Source organism: Octopus sinensis, linkage group LG2 (assembly GCF_006345805.1).
Source record: "Octopus sinensis linkage group LG2, ASM634580v1, whole genome shotgun sequence".
NCBI lineage: Eukaryota > Metazoa > Mollusca > Cephalopoda > Octopoda > Octopodidae > Octopus > Octopus sinensis.
The window spans coordinates 119907869-119930954 of NC_042998.1; the positions used below are offsets into that span (position 1 = coordinate 119907869).

General features: G+C 38.3%; 1 protein-coding gene across 1 annotated transcript in view; it reads left to right on the forward strand.

Annotated features, from left to right (window-relative positions):
- LOC115228296 (trafficking protein particle complex subunit 10) overlaps window positions 1-23086 on the forward strand; it is a 47768-nt gene that overhangs the window by 21997 nt on the left and 2685 nt on the right. Inside the window, exons 14-21 of the mRNA XM_029798915.2 lie at window positions 781-1274; window positions 2004-2151; window positions 5718-5947; window positions 11362-11462; window positions 14161-14287; window positions 15122-15289; window positions 16145-16334; window positions 22843-22965. Coding sequence (XP_029654775.1) covers window positions 781-1274; window positions 2004-2151; window positions 5718-5947; window positions 11362-11462; window positions 14161-14287; window positions 15122-15289; window positions 16145-16334; window positions 22843-22965 — 1581 coding nt within the window. The remainder of the gene's footprint in view (window positions 1-780; window positions 1275-2003; window positions 2152-5717; window positions 5948-11361; window positions 11463-14160; window positions 14288-15121; window positions 15290-16144; window positions 16335-22842; window positions 22966-23086) is intronic.

Sequence of the window (23086 nt, forward strand, 5' to 3'; positions counted from 1 at the left end):
GCTATGATTATAAAATATAGTGTCTTTCAAAAGCATCCTGAATATGAACACTATATCTCGTGTTTAAGAAAAAAACAAAACATTTTACATTTTATTTTTTATGAACGTCATCACTTACTCTCTCTCTCTCTCTCTCCCTCTCTCTATCTCTCACTTTGTCTTTCCCTTTTTTTTGTTTAGACGCCGTGATACTCTCTTCCACTTTATCTTATTTTTTTTTGTTAGATGCCATCAAAAAGCTATGGCTGATATTTTTTATGAACGTCATCACTTACTCTCTCTCTCCCTCTCTCACTTTGTCTTTCCCGTGAAACTCTCTGCCCCTCTTCCACTTTTCTTTATCTTATTATTTTTTATTAGACGCCGTCAAAAAGCTATGGCTGATATTTTTTATGGCTAAAAGCTATGGCTGAAAATAGAATTTTACTGCTATCCGCAGGTGCCTCGGGATAAAAATAAGGTGACAAAACCCAGATAGGGTGTTAACAAATGTCCTCCTAAAATTTGAGCAATATGCGTGCTAATTTGTGGATGTGCATAAATTACAATCACGTACACATACACACACATCATACCTTTTATAGATATGATTAAACGGCATTCTGACACCATTACTGGATTGATAGGGCAGTAGCTGTGTACTATAAAAGGTCGCTCTCTCTCTCTCTCTTGTTATCTTAGTGTAACAATATTCTCTTGTCTTAAAATTATTCCAGATCGTCTACTAATCTGTAGTCATCCAACATTTTCACATATAATATCTTCTATTCTTCCTTCAAGGTAACCCACTCTGTATTCAGACCAATCCAGCATTTTCCGTCGATAACATTGTCCTTAATACTCCAGTCGCCACATTCCAGGATGAGATGAGTATAGAACTGGAAATTTTCAGTAACTTGCCAAGAGAAGTGTTCATCAGCCAGATATCTCTTGGTTTCTCACATGAGGCCAGTGAAGGGAGTCAGAAGCGTAGTCTTTCCAGACAGCCTAGCTTATATGGAACTGTAGATGAACCTGTAATGAATTTCCAAACTATTAGACCTCAGTTGCCTTCCCAAATCAATGTTGTATCAGCCACTGATGTAAAACAAGAGAAATTGCAATCAAGCAGCATTATATGTACTAATACCAATGAACTTTTGAAACGAGCTGATAGTATCCAAGGCTCTGTTTCTGATTCAATTTACAAACTGAACTACAAACTCAGTTTAACTGCCAAAGATGTATTAATAAAACCTGGTGTTAATCTAGTCACAGTAAAGAGTCAAGTTGATGTGAGTTTCCTTATCAATTTTTATATATATCTAAACATGTTATGTATCCCTGGTAGTCAGTTATCTTAAGGGAAACAAATCCTTCTAGATTAAGTTAGATTGAGACAGGTGTGAAAGTTTCAAATTTAAATCAAATGATAAAAAAGATGTACAGAATGTACACATATCATATTTCTTTTTCCTACACATTATAAAAATCTTAGAATTTCTACTTTTTGCTAGCCATGGTATACATTTTTTAATGATTTGATCACAAGGAGAAGAGTAGCATCCCTGATTTCATTTCTCAGGGCTTCTTAGACTGAAATTTCTTCTAAGATCTAAGATTTCACTTGAATGCTTGCAATGTAGTGCACTTCACTAAAGACATGCAAAAGCCAGGTATTGGTATGAAACTGAGTGATGAATTAAATCTATCATGTAAGAGTAAGTACAGTTCATGCATGTCCATATCTGCACATGTCAATGATCTTGGCCATATTAATTTTCTGAACCTCAAACTCTGGAGACCGACAAGAAATTACATTTTTAATAAATAAATATCTACAATATTCCATGAAATTGTTGATTAGTATCTTAAAATAGGTATTTAAATTAGCTTTTAGTTAACTGCTAATGCAATTAACTTCTATTGATTTTTAATGCATTTAATATTTGTTGTTGTTTTTCAAAAAGAAAAGCATTTTTTCGAATTTTGTCAATTAACATATTATGGAAAAAATTTTTCAGAGCTGTAAACGAGGACTATACAAGCTTGGTCAACTATGTATTGAAATGGGTCACTTGGAATTCATTCGCCACAACATGGCTAATAACATTTTTGTAGAAATAGTCTGCCAACAGCCTTTCTTTGAAGTAAGCCCAAGTGCTAAGATTGGTAAGTTTACATATTCCTGTACCTATAAATCAAAATATGTAATTATGTTTTTATAGTTTAGTGATATCAGAAGCAAAGGTAAATGATAAAACTGAAGAAGTTATATATATATATATATATATATATATATATATATATATCATCATCATCATCATCATCATCTTTCCATGCTGGCATGGGTTAGATGGTTTGACAGGAGTTGGCCAGGCAGAAAAATTCACCATGCTTCATTGTCAGTTTTGGCATGGCTTTTACAGCTGGATGCCCTTCCTAACACTGACCACTCTGCAGAGTGGACTGAATGCTTTTTACGTTGCACCAGCATAGGTGAGGTCAGTTTTGGCATGCTTTTACAGTGGAATGCTCTTCCAAACACCAACCGCTTTACAGTGTAGGCTGTATGTTTTTTTATGTGGCACCAGCACTAGCAGGGTCACCAAGTAACTTGCAAGACTAAGATTCTTTGAGAGGGCATGTGGCATTGGAGGTGATGAAAGGTTAGAGAGTGATGTTGATTCATTTGATTAAAAATTCAAGGTGGTGCCCCAGTGTAGCTGTCACTTAATGACTGAAACAAGTAAAAGATCCTCTATGCAGATGACCTTGCTCTAATTGCTGAGTCACTATCAGAACTAGAGGAGAAGTTTCAGATGTGGAAGCAAGGATTAGAATCGAAGAGCCTTAGAGTCAACCTAGCTAAAACCAAAGTCGTAATAAGTAGAAAGGCAGACAAACCACAAATCCCTTCAGGTAGATGACCCTGCTCGATCTGTAGAAAAGGTATAGGTAGAAACTCTATTAACCAGTGTAAGCTATGGACACATAAGAGGTGCAGCAATATCAAAGGAAGGCAAACTGGGAATATAGTTTTTGTATGTGGCAGATGCTCAGGAGCAATAAATACTGAAAATGTGCAGAGAACAACTTCTGCCACATTCCAGGGAGAAAAACTAGAAGTAGTTGACAGCTTCCATTACCTAGGTGACCAAGTCAGTAGCGGGGGTGGGTACTCTGAAAGTGTAGCTGCTAGAATAAGAATAGCCTGGGCAAAGTTCAGAGAGCTCCTACCTCTGCTGGTGACAAAGGGCCTCTCGCTCAGAGTAAAAGGTAAATCGTATGATGCATGTGTACAAACAGCCATGCTACATGGCAGTGAAACATGGGCCGTGACTGCTGAGGACATGCATAAGCTTGCAAGGAATGAAGCTAGTATGCTCCACTGGATGTGTAATGTCAGTGTGCATACTCGACAGAGTGTAAGTGCCTTAAGAGAAATGTTGGACCTAAGAAGCATCAGATGTGGTGTGCAAGAGAGACGACTGTGCTAGTATGATCATGTGGCGAGAATGGATGAGGATAGCTGTGTGAAAAAGTGTCACACTCTAGTGGTTGTGGGAACCTGTGAAAGAGGTAGACCCAAGAAGACCTGGGAGGAGGTGGTGAAGCACGACCTTTGAACATTAGGCCTCACCGGGGCAATGACTAGCGACCGAGACCCTTGGAAATATGCTGTGCTTGAGAAGACCCGGCAAGCCAAGTGAGACTATAACCCGTGGCCTATCCCAGTGGTGTAAGCAGCCCACTTATGCATCCCTTTCCTTCATTGGACACTAAACTCTGCTTGCGAAGATCTGTTGAGGCAAGTGAAATCGAAATCAAATTCGATGGCAGCACCGCATGACTGGCATCTGTGCTAGTGGAACGCTAAGAGAACCATTCGAGCATGATTGTTGCCCCGGCTGCTGACTGGCTCCCATGCTGGTGGCAGGTAAAAAGCACCATTCAATGTCGCCTTACTGGCACTTGTGTCAGTGTCACATAAAAAATAACATTTGAGCGAGGTCGTTGCCAGTACTGCTGAACTGGCTCCTGTGCAGATGGCACATAAAAAATACCATTTGAGTGTGGCTGTTGCCAGTACCACCTGACTGGCCCTCATGCCAGTGGCACATAAAAGCACCCACTACACTCTTGAAGTAGTTGGTGTTCAGGAGGGCATCCAGCTGTAGAATATGTAACTTGTGTAGCTAATGTTGTTATAGGGATTGGAGTTGTGAAATACCTGATGTCATGAAGTAATTGCAATTATGTTAATTAGTCTTGTAACTAGATGGTAAAATAGGAATGTTTATTTATTAGTTTTCCTACAGTGTACACCACTTGCCAATTACATGCTGGCAGGCTACTGAGCTAATAATTCCAATCAGCAAGATCCAAACTAAATTATATACATTTTTATATATGAAAATGAGATAGATGTTTGCAAAAATTTTTGAGCAATGTGAGTGAAGATTTGAGCAAAATGTGAAAGATTATATCAATAATTGAAAACAAAGAAAAAAGATATTGCATTCCCTTACATGAGTTGTTTAATGATTCTATATATGTTACCAAAACAGACTAGAATGCATTTTCTGGGATTCTTTGGTTTTCTTTCTTATATTTGACTAGGGGAATAAAAGGTGGTAATCGAATGGTGCGAGTTCTGGGCTGTAGGTAGGGTGAGGCAGCACTTGCAGCCTCTCAAGTTGCTCATGTTTGCATTTAGTTACATTGGCACTGTGTGTTGGGGCAGTGTCATGTTGTTGGAGTGCATGTCTTCAACTGACCTATGCCAGATAGTGGGCTTTCAAAGCATCATATACTTACTGCAGTTGTTGAGCATAAAGGTTAGCATACACAACATGATCATCTGGACAAGCTCAAAGTGCAACACCCCCTTAAAATACCACCAAAAACATAACATGACCTGTTTAAATCGTCCTTATTTGACAACAGGTCCCAAAGCCTGACCAGGATTATGGAAATAGATCCATTTTTCATTTCCAGTTGCAAGTCAACACTAAAACTGGGCACCTTTAGGATTTTCCAGCAGTTATTTGCAAATGTTCTCACATCAATGAGTCTGGTCATTTAGTTCATGAATAGATTTTTGAGAACATCTGTTCACAAAGTCAAGCTTAAGTAGATATCAGCTGATGGTCCTCTGTCAAGGACCAAGTTCTGCTGACAATCTATGAATGCTTGTGCTTGGCTGTTATTCGGCCATTTCAAGCAGAACCTCATCTTCCACAACAGAAGATCTCTATGACCTTAGTTTGTCTTCAAGACTGTATTACCTTTCTTGAAACATCTGAACCAGTTTAATGCCACACTTTTGTTGACAGTTCCTGGGCCTTCAACATCATTAATTTCTTTTGCTGCTGCTCTTGCATTCAGTCCTTTTTCTTTTCCACTGGTAGTGTAAAATGGCTTTAATTGCAATTTTTTAACCACTTATTATCAAAGCTGTAAAATAAAGAATAAACTATTAATGCTTATATGTTATATATGAAAATAAAAAATAAACAATTCAGCAATGATTGAACAATAAGTTGTATCAAAATTGATGATGATGATGATATATATATATATATATATATATATATATATATATATATATATAACAACACTGATATTATGTATAAATAGTCCCAGTATAAAGTAGGATAAATCACCAGCTACTCTTATCTCAGATACCTAGAATTTTATTAATTACAAATGCTAATGTTATGTTCTATTTTCAGGTGAGCTGATATCTGGAATAAAGCAAGATGTGGAATTAACTTTAAACACCTGTAGTATTCCTGTAACTGAAGGTAGTATTTTGAGTGTGAATACATCCTCAGGTCTATCAGCATTTTACAACGATGAGAGTATTGTGAAAATTCCCCTAGGAGCTGTCTCAGTAAACAGTAGTGTCACAATGAACTTACAACTCCAGCATATTCTTACCAAGGACTCTGCTGAAGCAACTGTGAGTTCTGATTTATACAAAGCTTCTTTCAGTTTGGTTACCACATGAATAAATCAGTCATATTTGTTTTGTCCCTTGTTAGCATTAATCAGATATATCTATAATCCAACATGATCAAATCAGGCTTTTTGTCTACTGTGTTTCTCCTTCTTCAAGACTGTATGTTGCTATTGGAAGATGATTTAACTCCTTTTTGATTCAGTGTCATCAAGTTGTTTAGCTGCTTACTGCTGTTAAATATTGACTAACTGATGGTGCAATTGATAAACATTGAATAACTAATTTTACTGGAAGAGTAGTGTTATTAAATGACTACTTGATCAAGGAACAGTTTTGAAACTCTGGATAACCAGCAGTACAAAATACTGTAGTTTAACCATGTAGTGCAAAGTACTATTGTTAAACTGAATAATCAATGGTATAATTTACTGTTGATGACATGAGTTAACTTGTTGTTACAAGGCACTGTTGTTGAATCTTGAATAACAGCAGTACAAAATAATGTTTTTAAATGTGATACATAGGGTACTGTTATTAAATCCTGACTAAACAGTTGTATAGGTTACTGCTGTTAAACACTGAATAACTAATGATATGATATACTATTGTTAAACCCTGAACAACCGAGGATACAGTGTACTGTTGTTAAATCTTGAGTAAAATATCGCTGTCCACCTAGTGAACTGAAGTGATTCAACTCTTACATCATACTTTAAAATGTTTTTACATGTAGATTACAGTTTATTCATTGGTTACATTCCTACTCTCCTAACTGTTCATCTACTCAGTTTATTATAAACTTGTCTACTCATCCACATACTGACCTAGATTAGAATTGACATGAGATAAACAGATCACCAGGAAGGTCATTCTAACATTTTGGCAGAAAGTCTTCATTGTTTTTAGAGTTGTCTAATTACACCCAATCCATTGGTCAAAAGCTCTTTTGTCTAAATAATAACTATCTCATTAATCAAAGATTCAAAGCAAGTGACAAATTTTCTCATAATACAAAGGTAGTAACTAGGTATGGTAGTTGAATCTCTTCCCACCTTGTTGAGCATATTAAAACTATGTTTACAACTGTAAAAACAATGAAGATTTTCTACCAAAATGTTAGAATGACCTCCCTCCTGATCTGTTTATCTCATGTCAATTCTAATGTTGGCAAGTTTATAATTAAGTGAATATTGAACAGGTTGACAGGACAGTAGGAAGGTAAGTAATAGAATAAAATAGTTCTTTACAAAGATCCATTTACAATAAAATCTATAGGATGGCCATAGAGTTACAATGACATTGATTCATTTGACTCCATCCATCTACGAATATCAGAAGTCATATTAATTTCTGAAAAGTTTCAGTTTGCATTTATATATATATATATATATATATATATATATATATTGCACACACACACACACACACGCATACACACACATACAGTGTTTGAAATAAATTTGATAGTTTGCATAAAAGGAAAAGAAAATAATATCCCTTCCAAAAACAAAAGTATTTTTTTAAAAATCAAAAAGTATCAACTACATTATGACTGAGAAATAACAGTTTACTCAAAGTAGTCGTCCTCAGCTCTCACCATGGCCTCAAGATGGCTCCAAAATCTAGTGCATGTGTTCCTCACTGTGTCCTTCGGAAGATCTTTGAACAGCTTCTTGATCTTGACCTCTAGCTTGGTGTGAAGTTGATGTCTTTCTCAAGTGCGCCCCATATATAATAATCCATGTGATTACAAACAGGGGAATTAGAATAAAGAGTAAAGATCCCCCTTCGGTTGCAAATGACCATGGGATTGCACCTAGAAAGTTACCCTCTGAGGCACAAGTCTGAGCAAGGTTGTTTATAGAAGATCAGCAGTTGCTCATGCATATCATCCTCCCTTCTCCATGCCACCGTTGTTATCCAAAGGATAGGCAAAAGACCAATACAGTTTGGCACCAGTGATGTTGCAACTCATTTCTGCAGCTGAGTGAACTGGAGCAACATGAAATAAAGTGTCTTGTTCAAGAACACAACACACAATCCAGTCTGGGAATTGAACTCACTACCTCATAATTGCAAGCTGATGCTCTAACCATTGACAGGAGAATTAGGAGTCAAAAAATTGGGGTTGGTGAAATTGTACGAATTTTCTGACAACCACATCTGACATTTTGCAGAGCTATGGTTAGGAGCTGAATCTTGCTGCCTCACATATGGCCTTCCAGCAGCAACCCTCTGCAGGCAGGGTTTGGCCATAGTCTCCATCAGTTTCACATAAGCATTTGTTCATTAGTTGTTAGATGAATACTGGCATGCAGATGCAGTCAGAATGTCTGCTGTGTCCCTTGCTGGCCACAGCCTTGTAGTCTTCATTGTAGCTGTCCCTGTCATCATGACACTGGTAAGTCTTTTCCAGTATTCAAATGGCTTCCAGTTCTCCATATCAGCTAAGTTTTTCTCAACTACAACTTTAATCTTTATGTTCTCTGATGCCATATATATATATATATATATATAGAAAACACATAGCAAGCATCCACAAGCCCTCAAGCAAACTGAGTCCTCAACTTGTTCTAAAAGGTTTGCAAGGCACCAGTAGGCCTCAAGAGACACATTTGTGTCCATAGAACATGATTAATGCTTTATTTTACTGAACCCTCATTTGTTGTTTACAACAAGAGAATCCATCATATATATATATATATATATATATATATATAGTTAAGGTATGTAGAAAAATACAACATGGACAAGAACGTATAACTCATAGAAGACGATACAATAAACATGGACAGGACATTCGAACCCCTCAGTCTTCAGTCAAGAACCGGATCATCGTAGTAATTTCGGCTGATTAATCTTGAGATTACTAGATCACGGCCAGCCCTCCAAGAAAAACTAAGCTGGAAGCGTAGATTTCCTGGAAGAAGGATCGAATGCATACGAACACCAGGACAGCAAAAGGACAGATATAAAAAAAACAAAAAACAATAATGGAAAGATATAAAAAAAAAAAAAACAATAATGGAGTACAGAAACATGAAATACAGAAGCATTAACGGTGAAAACAACAAGTGTCTTACGACTGATAACAAGCAAACAAATTTTTTCTCTGGCGCATTGGAAAAAGCCTTTATAGCGGCGGACGAAGAACAACGATGTTAACACGACGAGGGTCAGGAGCTGAAAGGCAGATTTCGGCCAACAGTCACGTGACAGAGAAGAGGGAAAAGAAAAGAAAGAGAGAGAGAGAGAGAGAAAAGGGGGACAAAACGCAACAAAGAGAGAGAAGAGAGAGAAAGAAGGAATCAGAGAGGAGAAGGGATGGGTGTCGAAGAATGACCTGTGAGTGCAGAGCGAGACAAAGAATAGGAGGGTAGTGGAAGACTAAACCAAGGATCAGAGGAAAGAGAAGATGAATAGAGAGAAAGTAAAAATGAGAGAGAGAGAGAGACAACAGAGAGTCGTACCAATTATTAAGAATATGTGTTCACATTAATGATAAAGGGGGTACGGGGCGCCTGGAATATATGTTAAGGTATGTAGAAAAATACAACATGGACAAGAACGTATAACTCATAGAAGACGATACAATAAACATGGACAGGACATTCGAACCCCTCAGTCTTCAGTCAAGAACCGGATCATCGTAGTAATTTCGGCTGATTAATCTTGAGATTACTAGATCACGGCCAGCCCTCCAAGAAAAACTAAGCTGGAAGCGTAGATTTCCTGGAAGAAGGATCGAATGCATACGAACACCAGGACAGCAAAAGGGACAGATATAAAAAAAACAAAAAACAATAATGGAAAGATATAAAAAAAACAAAAAACAATAATGGAGTACAGAAACATGAAATACAGAAGCATTAACGGTGAAAACAACAAGTGTCTTACGACTGATAACAAGCAAACAAATTTTTTCTCTGGCGCATTGGAAAAAGCCTTTATAGCGGCGGACGAAGAACAACGATGTTAACACGACGAGGGTCAGGAGCTGAAAGGCAGATTTCGGCCAACAGTCACGTGACAGAGAAGAGGGAAAAGAAAAGAAAGAGAGAGAGAGAAAAGGGGGACAAAACGCAACAAAGAGAGAGAAGAGAGAGAAAGAAGGAATCAGAGAGGAGAAGGGATGGGTGTCGAAGAATGACCTGTGAGTGCAGAGCGAGACAAAGAAATAGGAGGGTAGTGGAAGACTAAACCAAAGGATCAGAGGAAAGAGAATGAATAGAGAGAAAGTAAAAATGAGAGAGAGAGAGAGACAAACAGAGAGTCGTACCAATTATTAAGAATATGTGTTCACATTAATGATAAAGGGGGTACAGGGCGCCTGGAATATATGTTAAGGTATGTAGAAAAATACAACATGGACAAGAACGTATAACTCATAGAAGACGATACAATAAACATGGACAGGACATTCGAACCCCTCAGTCTTCAGTCAAGAACCGGATCATCGTAGTAATTTCGGCTGATTAATCTTGAGATTACTAGATCACGGCCAGCCCTCCAAGAAAACTAAGCTGGAAGCGTAGATTTCCTGGAAGAAGGATCGAATGCATACGAACACCAGGACAGCAAAGGGACAGATATAAAAAAAACAAAAAACAATAATGGAAAGATATAAAAAAAACAAAAAACAATAATGGAGTACAGAAACATGAAATACAGAAGCATTAACGGTGAAAACAACAAGTGTCTTACGACTGATAACAAGCAAACAAATTTTTTCTCTGGCGCATTGGAAAAAGCCTTTATAGCGGCGGACGAAGAACAACGATGTTAACACGACGAGGGTCAGGAGCTGAAAGGCAGATTTCGGCCAACAGTCACGTGACAGAGAAGAGGGAAAAGAAAAGAAAGAGAGAGAGAGAAAAGGGGAACAAAACGCAACAAAGAGAGAGAAGAGAGAGAAAGAAGGAATCAGAGAGGAGAAGGGATGGGTGTCGAAGAATGACCTGTGAGTGCAGAGCGAGACAAAGAAATAGGAGGGTAGTGGAAGACTAAACCAAAGGATCAGAGGAAAGAGAAGATGAATAGAGAGAAAGTAAAAATGAGAGAAGAGAGAGACAAACAGAGAGTCGTACCAATTATTAAGAATATGTGTTCACATTAATGATAAAGGGGGTACGGGGCGCCTGGAATATATGTTAAGGTATGTAGAAAAATACAACATGGACAAGAACGTATAACTCATAGAAGACGATACAATAAACATGGACAGGACATTCGAACCCCTCAGTCTTCAGTCAAGAACCGGATCATATACACACATACACATACACACACACACACACACACACACATACACACATATAATGTGATCTTCATGTAGTTTTGTGTATTATCATATACTATCTTCACACATTATATACTCATTTCACATTTTGATATGTCTCTATCTTAATTTCCAGTTAACATTTGAAAGTTCATTCTTGCACTATCCCATTAGCTGCCATGTGACATTCTATCCACCTTTGCAGTTTTCTCATAAAGTCTTCTCCTGTCAAGAGAGGTAAGCAAGCTTTGATTTCTGATGAACCCAGAGTAACTGATAGAACTGTTATTGTTTTCTTTGTGGAGTGTGATAATGGATGATATAGACCTTTGTGGATACAGTTGACAGTACTGATGATGATAATGATGGCATTTATGGTGGTGGGAGTGGCAGCTAGATGGGGCACAATTTTCAGTGCCTCAAATTTTCCCATGTTTTCTTTTGTCTTTCTGGCTTTCAGGGTCAGTAAAATAAGTACCTGAAAGGTACTGGAGTTTATTCCCTTTATGAAATGCCCCACCATTACAGCAACATGGCTACCACTTTATAAATTGGCCATGTGACTAGCCAATAATTCATTTTAGTGAGAGTGAGAATGGTGATGCTTATGGTAATGATGATGATGATTGTGATGAGAGGGAGGATGTTGATGGTAATAATGAGGTGGAGTTGTAGTATCTGTGTCCATAAGAACTATATACACTTGCAATGAATTTAGTTCATAGATCTTTTGATTTGAAACTCAATTCATTTCACATTCACATGACTTAATTGCCATTAACTTGGAATGGTATACACCACCACCATGTCTTGCCATATTCCCAAAAAGCCCTAACTTTCTTACCTATATGAAGTTATCAGTAAGAAAGTATACCAATATCTTCTTCGTAGTACATTGAAAAGTGCAACAATAAAGCAAAATAGCTCCTTTGTGATCACTTGGCCTACTAGAAATCGTACCCAGATCTTTAAAGAGTAACTTCCCATCTTGAAATAAAAAAGCTTCATGGGAAAATGTAGTCTCTGATATACAAAATGATGTGATGATAATAACTGGAAATCATTGCTTGATCAAAGCTGACTAAGAGCTAAACAGCAACAACAACAATTATGGTACAATGTATCTGAAATATATACACTCACATATAGACTGGCTGGAGGAGTTAGAAGGCTGACCTTCCTATACAGCTCTTTGCTATAAGTGTCAGTGAGGCAATTTTGAGCAAGTAGGTAAGGCTTATGATTTCAAGTATAGCTGTGTGTTTAAGAAGTTTGCTTCACAACTATGTGGTTTGGGGTTCAATCTCACTGTGTAGCACATTGAATATTTGTTACATGAATATTGTAGAACCTGTCGATGTGACAGATTCTGTTTTTAAGTGATAGATTTTATGTATTGCCCATTTTAACATAACTACCTAGCCCTTGTTTGACTTTAGTAGAGACCGCTCTGTTCTGATCAAACCATAGGAAAATAAAAACAAAACAAAACAGAAGAATTATATACCTTGCTCATAAGTGTAGCACAGTATATCAGTAAGATTTGAACATGTTCTATGTGGTATGTAGTACCACATATCCAAATGTTATGACATAAAGTCATAGTATTTGGGCATTCTTTAAAATGAAATATGTTAAAATGGTAGCATTTTGTAACATTAATTTAATAGGGATGGACACACACACACACACACACACACACACACACACACACACACACACACACACTTGAATATAGACATATACACACAAGCTTATACTTGCACATAGACATATATATATATATATAGATGAGCATAAATGGAATTTGTATCTTTGTGGTACCAGTGCCGGTGGCACACAAGAAAATCATCCGAACGTGGCCGTAGCCAGTACCGCATAGACTGGCCTCCGTGCTTTGGGGACGTAACAAACACCATCCGATCGTGGCCGTCCGCCAGCCTCATCTGGCACCTGTGTCGGTGGCACATAAAAACACCATCCGAGCGTGGCCGTCTGCCAGCCTCGTCTGGCACCTGCCAGCCTCATCTGGCACCTGTGTCGGTGGCACATAAAAACACCATCCGAGCGTGGCCGTCTGCCAGCCTCGTCTGGCACCTGTGTCGGTGGCACATAAAAACACCATCCGAGCGTGGCCGTTCGCCAGCCTCGTCTGGCACCTGTGTCGGTGGCACATAAAATCACCCACTACACTCTCGGAGTGGTTGGCGTTAGGAAGGGCATCCAGCTGTAGAAACACTGCCAGATCTGACTGGCCTGGTGCAGCCTTCGGGCTCCCCAGACCCCAGTTGAACCGTCCAACCCATGCTAGCATGGAAAACGGACGCTAAATGATGATGATGATGATGATGATGAGAGAGAGAGAGAGAAAGAGAGAGAGAGAGAGAGAGAGAGAGAGAGAGAGAAAGAGCATTTGTGCTGGTGACACATAAAAATGCTTGTGTGGTGCCTCATTAAAAGCACCCAGCACACATTGTAAAGTGGTTGGCATAGAAACCAAACCAGTCTGGAACCTAGTGCAGCTCTCTAACTTGCCAGCTCCAGTCAACTGTCCAACCCATGCCAGGAAAACATGTTAAAGGAGAATGATGACAATGTATATACATACATACACATATTCACTTAAACAAATGCACACTTGAACATACATGAGCCATTAAGAAAGCACATGATTTGTCAACCTGCTGAAAATAGAAGTCAAATCTCAAATCACATCTTACCATTTTAGAAAAAAGAAAGTGTACATTGGATAATGTAGTCATGGATATGCTATATTTTAACTAGTTTTTGGAATGCTTTTGATCATAGGTCTGTCCAGTGAGGAATAACCTGGGAATAAACAATGACATATATGCATGCACACAGAAACATTTACATATGTACATGTTGACTTATGGTTACATATATATTAATAAATATACATCTGTTTTTGCAGGAAATATATACAGGTTGAAGTAAAAGGTAACCACGAAACTCCGTTTTCTTTAACCAAACCTCATTTGAAGACTGTTGATAACAATGATGTGGATTTTACATATCTTGGACATTTTGATAAATGGCAGGTTAGTCTTGTTTCTTCCATACATCATAGTTAGTAATATGCCTACTTTATATTGTAGTTGTCTTGTGTCTACTTTACATCACAATTTGAAATTAATGTGTCTTTCATTCTGGTAAGGTACACTTATTACTGTACATCCTTGTCTTATATATACCTTCCATCATTATTATGTGCCCAACTCACATTTATGTACCTACATTACACCATAGTTATATGTCTACCTTTCAGCATACAATGTTTATAGGCCTTATCCAAGGTTTTAACAAGAATAGATTTTGAAATCAGATTTAAACTCATGTGGTCTGTAGTAGTCTAGTATGTTAACCTTAAAGACATTGTATCCACTTTTACTGGTATTTTGTTTAGTATTTTCTGATTGTTTCAAATATCAATAAAGTGTTTTAATCTTCAGACATTTAAATTATGTTGATTGCATACATTATGATACAGTGATATTTGAAAATATATACTAATTAACCATATCTGATGTATACTAACTAAATAAAATATATATGTTATATTGTAAGTGCTTAAAATATATGTAGTATACCATGTACAACATTGATGATGGTATTATGATGTTCAGTAAATGAATATGCAAAATTGTGATAAAAACAAAAGAAAAGTAAAGGAAGTTAATGCATTATATTGCTGAGAAAATTGTGAGGAATGAATGTCTTGAGTAAAAAACCTTTTGTTAAGATAAAGAAGGAATAATAGGATTAGAGAAAACTAAGTATATATTTTCTAATCAAAATTAAATTGTCTCTAATAAAATCCATCATAAATTCTATATGACACTAACAAAATATGAACCTTTCTACTTGAAATCTAGGAAGTTCATAATGACCAGTCAATATGTTATATGTGGCAACTTCGAAGTAATGCTGTCCCAGGACCATCCTCTCTTGACCTTATTTTCTCTGTTACCTACCGATCATCTATGGATGAAGACAGCTTATGTAGATTATCTGTATACAACATCCATTTAGACAATATACAGGTAAGTTTTACAAGCATTTTTTATCGTTGTAGGATAGTTTCCTCAGTATTTTCAGGCTATTCTCACTAGCAAAGTTAGTGTAGTTGCTGTTTAACTTGATTTTTATGTAATCTGATGTTTTAAGGGAAAATGTTGGCTTGGAGAATGCCCCAGAGGATTTCCAATCTGAGTTGGAAGGATTGTGCAAAATCTTTAGTGGAAAATTTGGGGGACTAGGGATGAAGATAGGTAGTGAGGCTGGTGCATCTGGTAGGTTTGGGTAATGATGGTGGTGGTGATAGACAGCTTGCTAGTTCAGAGGATTAGAATCTGTTTTAATAGTGGTAGAAAAGAGGGGCAGATGGGGGCGGGGAACATACTATGGGGCAGAAGTTGTTGTATGGTGAGGATTGCAACTCAGTCAGATGGTCTTCAAGAGGTTGTGGTCTAAGATACTTTAGCAGGTGTAGTAGCAACACCAGCCTACATACATGAGTAGCATTCAAATCTGGATCAGTTTATGTTATAAAAGAATCTGTTATCATTATTGTCATAACATCTATTTTCTAAATTGGCATAGATTAAATAGGTCTATAATATATCACTTCTCCACTTGTTCTTGTTTCATCACATTTATGGGACTCAGCATTATTATATCACCAATGCTTTTGATGCTGTATCATCCCATTCGTGAGGCTTAATCTCACTCTTCTTGATCATTTCTCATCTCATGTGAGATTTAACATTCTCATGTGTGACCTCAAATTAAGGAAGTGAGATTCTGAGATATATTAATTTTCTGCAATCCAATGAGAAATAAACTTTTGTCTAAAGAATCATTTAAGTAATTACATCTACCTTTCTTTTTACTTTCAGACACTGTATATGATAACATCTAATATAATCCCTGGGAATGATAATAAAACTTGTAAAGTTGGAAATGTTTGTCATTTAGACTTTAGTGTGATCAACACTGACACTAGTAATACATCATCATCAGAAAGTCAATTACTCTATGAAGTTGTTGTTGACCACTTAATGTGGGCAGTGTGTGGAAGAGTTACAGGTAACCATTTCATTTCTTTACTTTGTCAACTAGCTGATTCACTCCAAATCAAACTTCCTATCACAACATTTTTTTCTATTGTTTCTCATCTATTTTAACATTATAGTATGGTTGAGATGGTTTGTATTGGAGATGAAATTGTTTTTACAGCTGGAAATAGTGAATGAAGTAGGTTGTATGTTACTAGAGTAAGCAGTGTTAGATGATGGTGGATCCTCCTTTGAGCTTGATAAACATTCAATTGTTCAACCAAGTGGGTTCCTACTCATAAAATTATTGTGTAAATAGAAGTGGTTGAGTATTCCACAAAGAGATATATATTTAATGCAATTCTTAAGCTATATCATTGTGACATAATGTGACAAGGTTGAACCTTTGAATTATTAATAAAGAGAGAGAAAAAGACAAAGTTAAGAATAATCAATGGATTAGCATCAAAAAGGGCATCATCATCATCATCGTTTAACGTCCGCTTTCCATGCTGGCATGGGTTGGACGATTTGACTGAGGACTGGTGAACCAGATGGCTGTACCAGGCTCCGATCTAGCAGAGTTTCTACAGCTGGATGCCCTTCCTAACGCCAACCACTCCAAGAGTGTAGTGGGTGCTTTTATGTGCCACTGGCATGAGGGCCAGTCAGGCGGTACTGGCAACAGCCACACTCAAATGGTGTTTTTTACATGCCACCAGCACAGGAGCCAGTCCAGTGGCACTAGCAACAACCTCGCTCTAACATTTTTTCATGTGCCAGTGAAGCGACGCTGGTAACAATCACGCTTCAATGGTGCTTTTTATGTGCCACTAGCATGAAAGCCAGTTAGCTGCTCTGGCAACAATCATGCTCGGATGGTGCTCTTAGTGTTCCACTAGCACGGATGCCAGTCATCGAATTTGATTTCGATATCACTTGCCTCAACAGGTCTTCGCAAGTAGAGTTTAGTGTCCAATGAAGGAAAGGGATGCATAAGTGGGCTGGTTACATTCCTGGCATAGGCCACAAGGTTATGGTCTCACTTGGCTTGCCAGGTCTTCTCAAGCACAGCATATTTCCAAAGGTCTCGGTCACTAGTCATTGCCTTGGTGAGGCCTAATGTTCGAAGGTCGTGCTTCACTACTTCATCCCAAGTCTTCCTGGGTCTACCTCTTCTACAGGTTCCCTCAACCGCTAGGGTATGTCACTTTTTCACACAGCTATCCTAATCCATTCTTGCCACATGACCATACCAGCACAGTCGTCTCTCTTGCACACCACATATGATGCTTCTTGGGTCCAACTTTTCTCTCATACGGTCAAGTATGCACACTGACATTACACATCCAGTGGAGCATACTGACTTCATTCCTTGCAAGCTTACGCATGTCCTCAGCAGTCATAACCCATGTTTCAGTGCTATGTAGCATGGCTGTTCGTACACATGCATCATACGGTTTACCTTTTACTCTGAGCGAGAGGCCCTTTGTCAACAGCAGAGGTAAGAGCTCTCTGAACTTTGCCCAGGCTATTCTTATTCTAGCAGCTACACTTTCAGAATACCCCCCCCCCCCACTACTGACTTGGTCACCTAGGTAACGGAAGCTCTCAACTACTTCTAGTTTTTCTCCCTGGAATGTGGCAGAAGTTGTTCTCTGCACAGTTTCGGTGTTTATTGCTCCTGAGCATCTGCCACATACAAAAACTATCTTTCCAGTTAGCCTTCCTTTGATATGTGTCCATAGCTTACACTGGGTACATCTTATAGAGTTTCTACCTATGCCTTTTCTGCAGATTGAGTAGGGTCATCTACCTGAAGGCATTTGTGGTTTGTCTGCCTTCCTACTTATTAGAACTTTGGTTTTACCTAGGTTGACTCTAAGGCCCTTCGATTCTAATCCTTGCTTCCACATCTGAAACTTCTCCTCTAGTTCTGATAGTGACTCAGCAATTAGAGTAAGGTCATCAGTATAGAGGAGCTCCCAGGGGTATCCTGTCTCGAATTCCTCTGTTATTGCCTGGAGGACTATGATAAATAGGAGGGGGCTGAGGACTGAACCTTGGTGGACCCCTACCTCTACCCGGAATTCTTCACTGTACTTGTTGCCAACCCTCTCTTTACTGACAGTGTCCCTGTGCATAGCTTGCACAGCTCTCATTAACCATTCATCTATCCCTAGTTTCCTCATTGACCACCAGATAAGGGATCAGGGGGCCCTGTCAAAGGCTTTTTCCATGTCAACAAAAGCCAGGTACAGAGGTTTATCTTTGGCTAGGTATTTCTCCTGCAGCTGTCTTACCAGAAATATAGCATCAGTGATGCTTTTCCCTTGCACGAACCCAAACTGCATCTCATCTAAACTGACTCTCTCCCTAATTAGTTGGGCTATGACCCTCTCCATGACCTTCATTACCTGATCCAACAACTTGATATCTCTATAATTATTTGTATCTAAAGTGTCACCTTTACCTTTGTAGCAGTTGACTACGGATTCCTTCGTGTATCACCTGGTTAACTATATGGGTGACTAGGCTATAGCCAACACTGCCAGCTATTTTGAGCATCTCTGCAGTAATTCCTGATGTGCCGGGGGCTTTCTCTGTCTTCATACTGTTAATTGCTTTATGTACCAAGGTGCTGTCAACTTGGATAGCTGGTCCCTCTGTTGGGTCAACATTTGGCAGACTCACTTTCTCCCAGTCATTCTCTTTATTGAGCAACCTTTCATAGTGGTATCTCCAAGCCTCTCTCTTTGCAGCCTCATTTAGTCAAGTGAACCATCATCCATGCAGACACATTTCTCTCCTATGACATCATGATTCTCTCTCACACACTGTCTTGCAATACGAAATACCTCAAGTCTTTGGTCCTCACAGCGCAGAACATTGGCAAATATTTTCTTATCTGCTTCCCCTCTGGCTAAATAAACCTCTCTCCTAGCTTGCCTTCTAGCAGTCTGATACAATTCCCTGCTACCACCGTTCTTCCAGTCCTTCCAAACCTGTTTCTTTTCTCTAACAGCCTTGTCAACAACATTGTTCCACCACTACGTTATTTTGGGTCGAGAGGGGACTTTGCACCATCCACAGATCTGGTCAGTACCCCTCAGCAAGTTGTCCCGTAGAAACCTCCAGTTGTCTTCCACATTGTGTGAAGCTACATCTTCTATTTCGTCAAAGGCTTCCAGTAATACATCTCTGTCCATTTGCAGGATCTTTAAGCTTCTGGACCCTTCTCCATGCTGGTCGTCTTCTGGGCATTCTTTTAGCCCTGATCCTGAAATAGCTAACTACCAGTCTATGTTGTGGGGTAAATTCTTTGCCTGGGAAGGTTTTGGCATTTATAAGCAGCCATCTTTCCCTTTTTCTAGCGAGGATGTAGTCAATTTGGCTTGTGTGTCTGCCAGAACGGTAGGTGACTAGGTGACTGGCAGGTTTCCTGATGTTAGTATTGCAAACCATAAGATCATTTGCATCACAGAACTCCAGCAGCTTGGTTCCCTCCTCATTGCAGGAACTAAAACCATAGCCTCCTTGTAAACCATGGAAGCCCTCTGTATGTTGTCCAACATGTCCATTGAAGTTAACAGCCACAAAGAGAAGGTCCTTGTGTGTTGTCCAATATGTCCATTGAAGTTACCAGCCACAAAGAGAAGGTCCTTGTCATTCATCAATGAAGTAGTCTGCAAGAGGGTGTCATAAAATCAGTCTTTCTGTCCATCAGGTAGCCCCAGCTGAGGGGCATAGGCCGAGATAATGGTTGGTAACCCATGATGAAGCACTACTCTAATCTTACGTACTCTGTCGCATACTCTGACTATCTCGATTACCTTATCAACCCATTTCTCTGCAAGAAGTATACTCATGCCCTCGACCCCATCAGTGTTCCCTGCCCAGAAAATCTTGTACCTGTATTCTTTGCCTGTGAAGAATCTAGCGGAACCTCCTTTCCACCTTACTTCTTGGAGGCAGCACAAATCGACACATCTCCATTCAAGCATCTCAACAATCTCACCAGACCTACCTTTTAGTGTGCCGATGTTCAAAGTGCCAACCCTGAGGGTGTGGGCCTGTAAAAACCTGGGATGGGGGACAGCAGCATCATGTACCTGAAAAGAAAGCTTGCATTTGGCAGAATTCATAAACAAACAGTAGCCTTCAATTCAACCTGCATACACTATACCATCATATTTATGCACTATATGATCACTACCTTACATAGGAGATAAACCCTAAATAGAGGTGGGGATGGTATAAAGCCTTTAGAAGTGTTCATGGGAGACAACCAAAGGATGACTTCTGGAGGGGGTGGGACGGTGGGCATACTGCGAACTAGGAAATTTAGACGAGAGCATCTTCTGGATGCATGTTCTTTCAGCAGAGGTATTAAAAAATTGAGTAGGGGAATCCAAGTGCGTGCGCTAGTTTATATAGGGTGGGTGTGGTGGTGGAGGAAGTCTTGGCGAAGCAAGAGGTAATCGAAAGAGAGAGAGAGAGAGAGAGATACAAACAGACAGACAGAGTGAGGCCAAGAGAAAGAGAGACAGAGTGAGGCAGAGAGAGAGAGTGGGGGTGCCAGAGTGTGGGTGGTCAGAACACAAGGGAGTAAAATATTCTTTGGGGATTGGGATTTGGGTAGCATAATTTAACGAAACAGCAAATGTCGATAATAGTAAAATAGAATTGAAAAATCTTAGAGTTTTCAGTCAGCCAATCTATGATAAAATTAGAGAAATAAGTGACTGTGTGATAAACTTGAATAAATGAATATGTGGCGGTAAAGGATATGCGTGAACTAAGGTTATCTTAAGGCAACAACAAGGAAGACGAAACTATTGAAACTAATGATTGAAACTATAGAAACTATCATGCAGCTGTAAAACTATACTTCAAATAATATGTGTCAAACCTATGCAAGCAATGAAAAACAGATATGAAACTAAGAAATGAATACTGTCATCATGATGATAGTGATTTAATGTCTTGTTTTTCCATGTTGGTGTGAGTTGAATGGAGATTATTGAGACAAATTTTCTTCAGCTGAATACCTTTCCTGTTGCCAAGCAAGGTAATAATATTTCCCTGTGGCCAAACATGTTCTCACAGAATATTGGAAATGAATGATACTGCCTGTATGATAGTAAGAATCATTTACAAATATCATACAATGTCAAAACTAGGAGAGACAAAGAAAAAAAAACGCATGCACACACACACACTGTTGATCACCTAAGAATTTATAAGCTTTTGAGAGAATGTAGAATAATTCATATTTGGAATTGGATCTCAAAGTACATATAAAGTTACAAATAATAGCACATAAATATAGGGTTGAAAAATCCTTTGAGATAACCCATGCTAGCATGGAAAACAGATGTTAAATGATGATATAATGGACTTTTTTCAGTTTCCATCTGCCAAATCAACTCACATGGCTTTAGTCAACCCAGGGTTATAATAGAAGACACTTGCCCAAGGTGCCACATAGTGAGACTGAACCTGGAACCATGGGGTTGAGGAGAAAACTTCTTATCACACGCACCAGCACCAACATTTATATACATTCATACACACACACACATGCACACATACATACAGGCAAATTTTTGGAAAAAAATCACCCAACAGAATTTTATATTTATTACTTAATTATGATACTAAAACAAATAGATTTATAAATCTTAGGTCAAAATTTCATTAAAAATTTTCAACATATACTCTATCTGTATCCTTGCAAATTTCAAATCTTAGCATTAAGAAGGGCATCCAGCCATAGAAACCATGCCAAATCAGATTGGAACCTGGTGCAGCTCACCAGCTTACCAGTTTTCAGTCAAAATGTCCAACCCATGCCAGCATGGAAAATGGATGTTAAATGATGATGATGATCTATAGCATTGCAAAACATATTTTGAAGCATTTCAGTAGTTATCTCTTGCACTGCTAACTGAAGGCATTCATTAAGTTCAGCTAAACTATTGCTCCATTGTGGGGATAGAGGTAGAGAAAATTAATGCTACCAGATTGAAAAAAAAGGTGTTGTAAGCAGGATCCAACAGGAATGAAAATAAAATTATTAAAAAAACTATAAAAATTGATACACTTTTAATACATATGATTTAGTCTTATATCCACAGCATTCTGAATTACCATGTTACCAATTATGCAACCAAATGTTTGTCTGTCTTTTTTCAAATTAGACTATAAATGTTGTAAACTAACCTTGGTGAAAAAATGTGCAGATGGGGAAAATATTACCTTGCTTGGTAAAAAGTGAGTCTTGTCAACAGAAAGGGTAGCTGGCTGTAGAAAATCTGCCTCAATGAATTCCATCTGACATATGCAAGCATGGAATATTAGATGCTAAATGCTGCTGCTGATCATGATGACTACATTGTCCAATATATCATTTTAGGCTGATAGTATGATTTGAGGGAGATTTAGCCAGTCAAAAGACTACCTTGAGGTTCTCTTTTTTAACTGAATGTATTAACTTTTTATGACTACCAGGTAATAAAAATTGTATTTATTTCCAGGGATTGTGAGCTTAACTAATTCAAAATTTGATACACAACTACAAATTATCCCACTAATGGCAGGATTTCTCCCTTTCCCTCTCATTACTCTGGCTAAATACAAACCCAAAACAGATTCTTCAGGTAACTGATTTTTGTTTATTTATTCATTTTACTACTTAAATACTTCATATTCTATGCGTCCTTGTAGAATGTTTTGCTTTCTTGTGTTACAGTGCTTCATGTTTGTATATAATGATGCTAT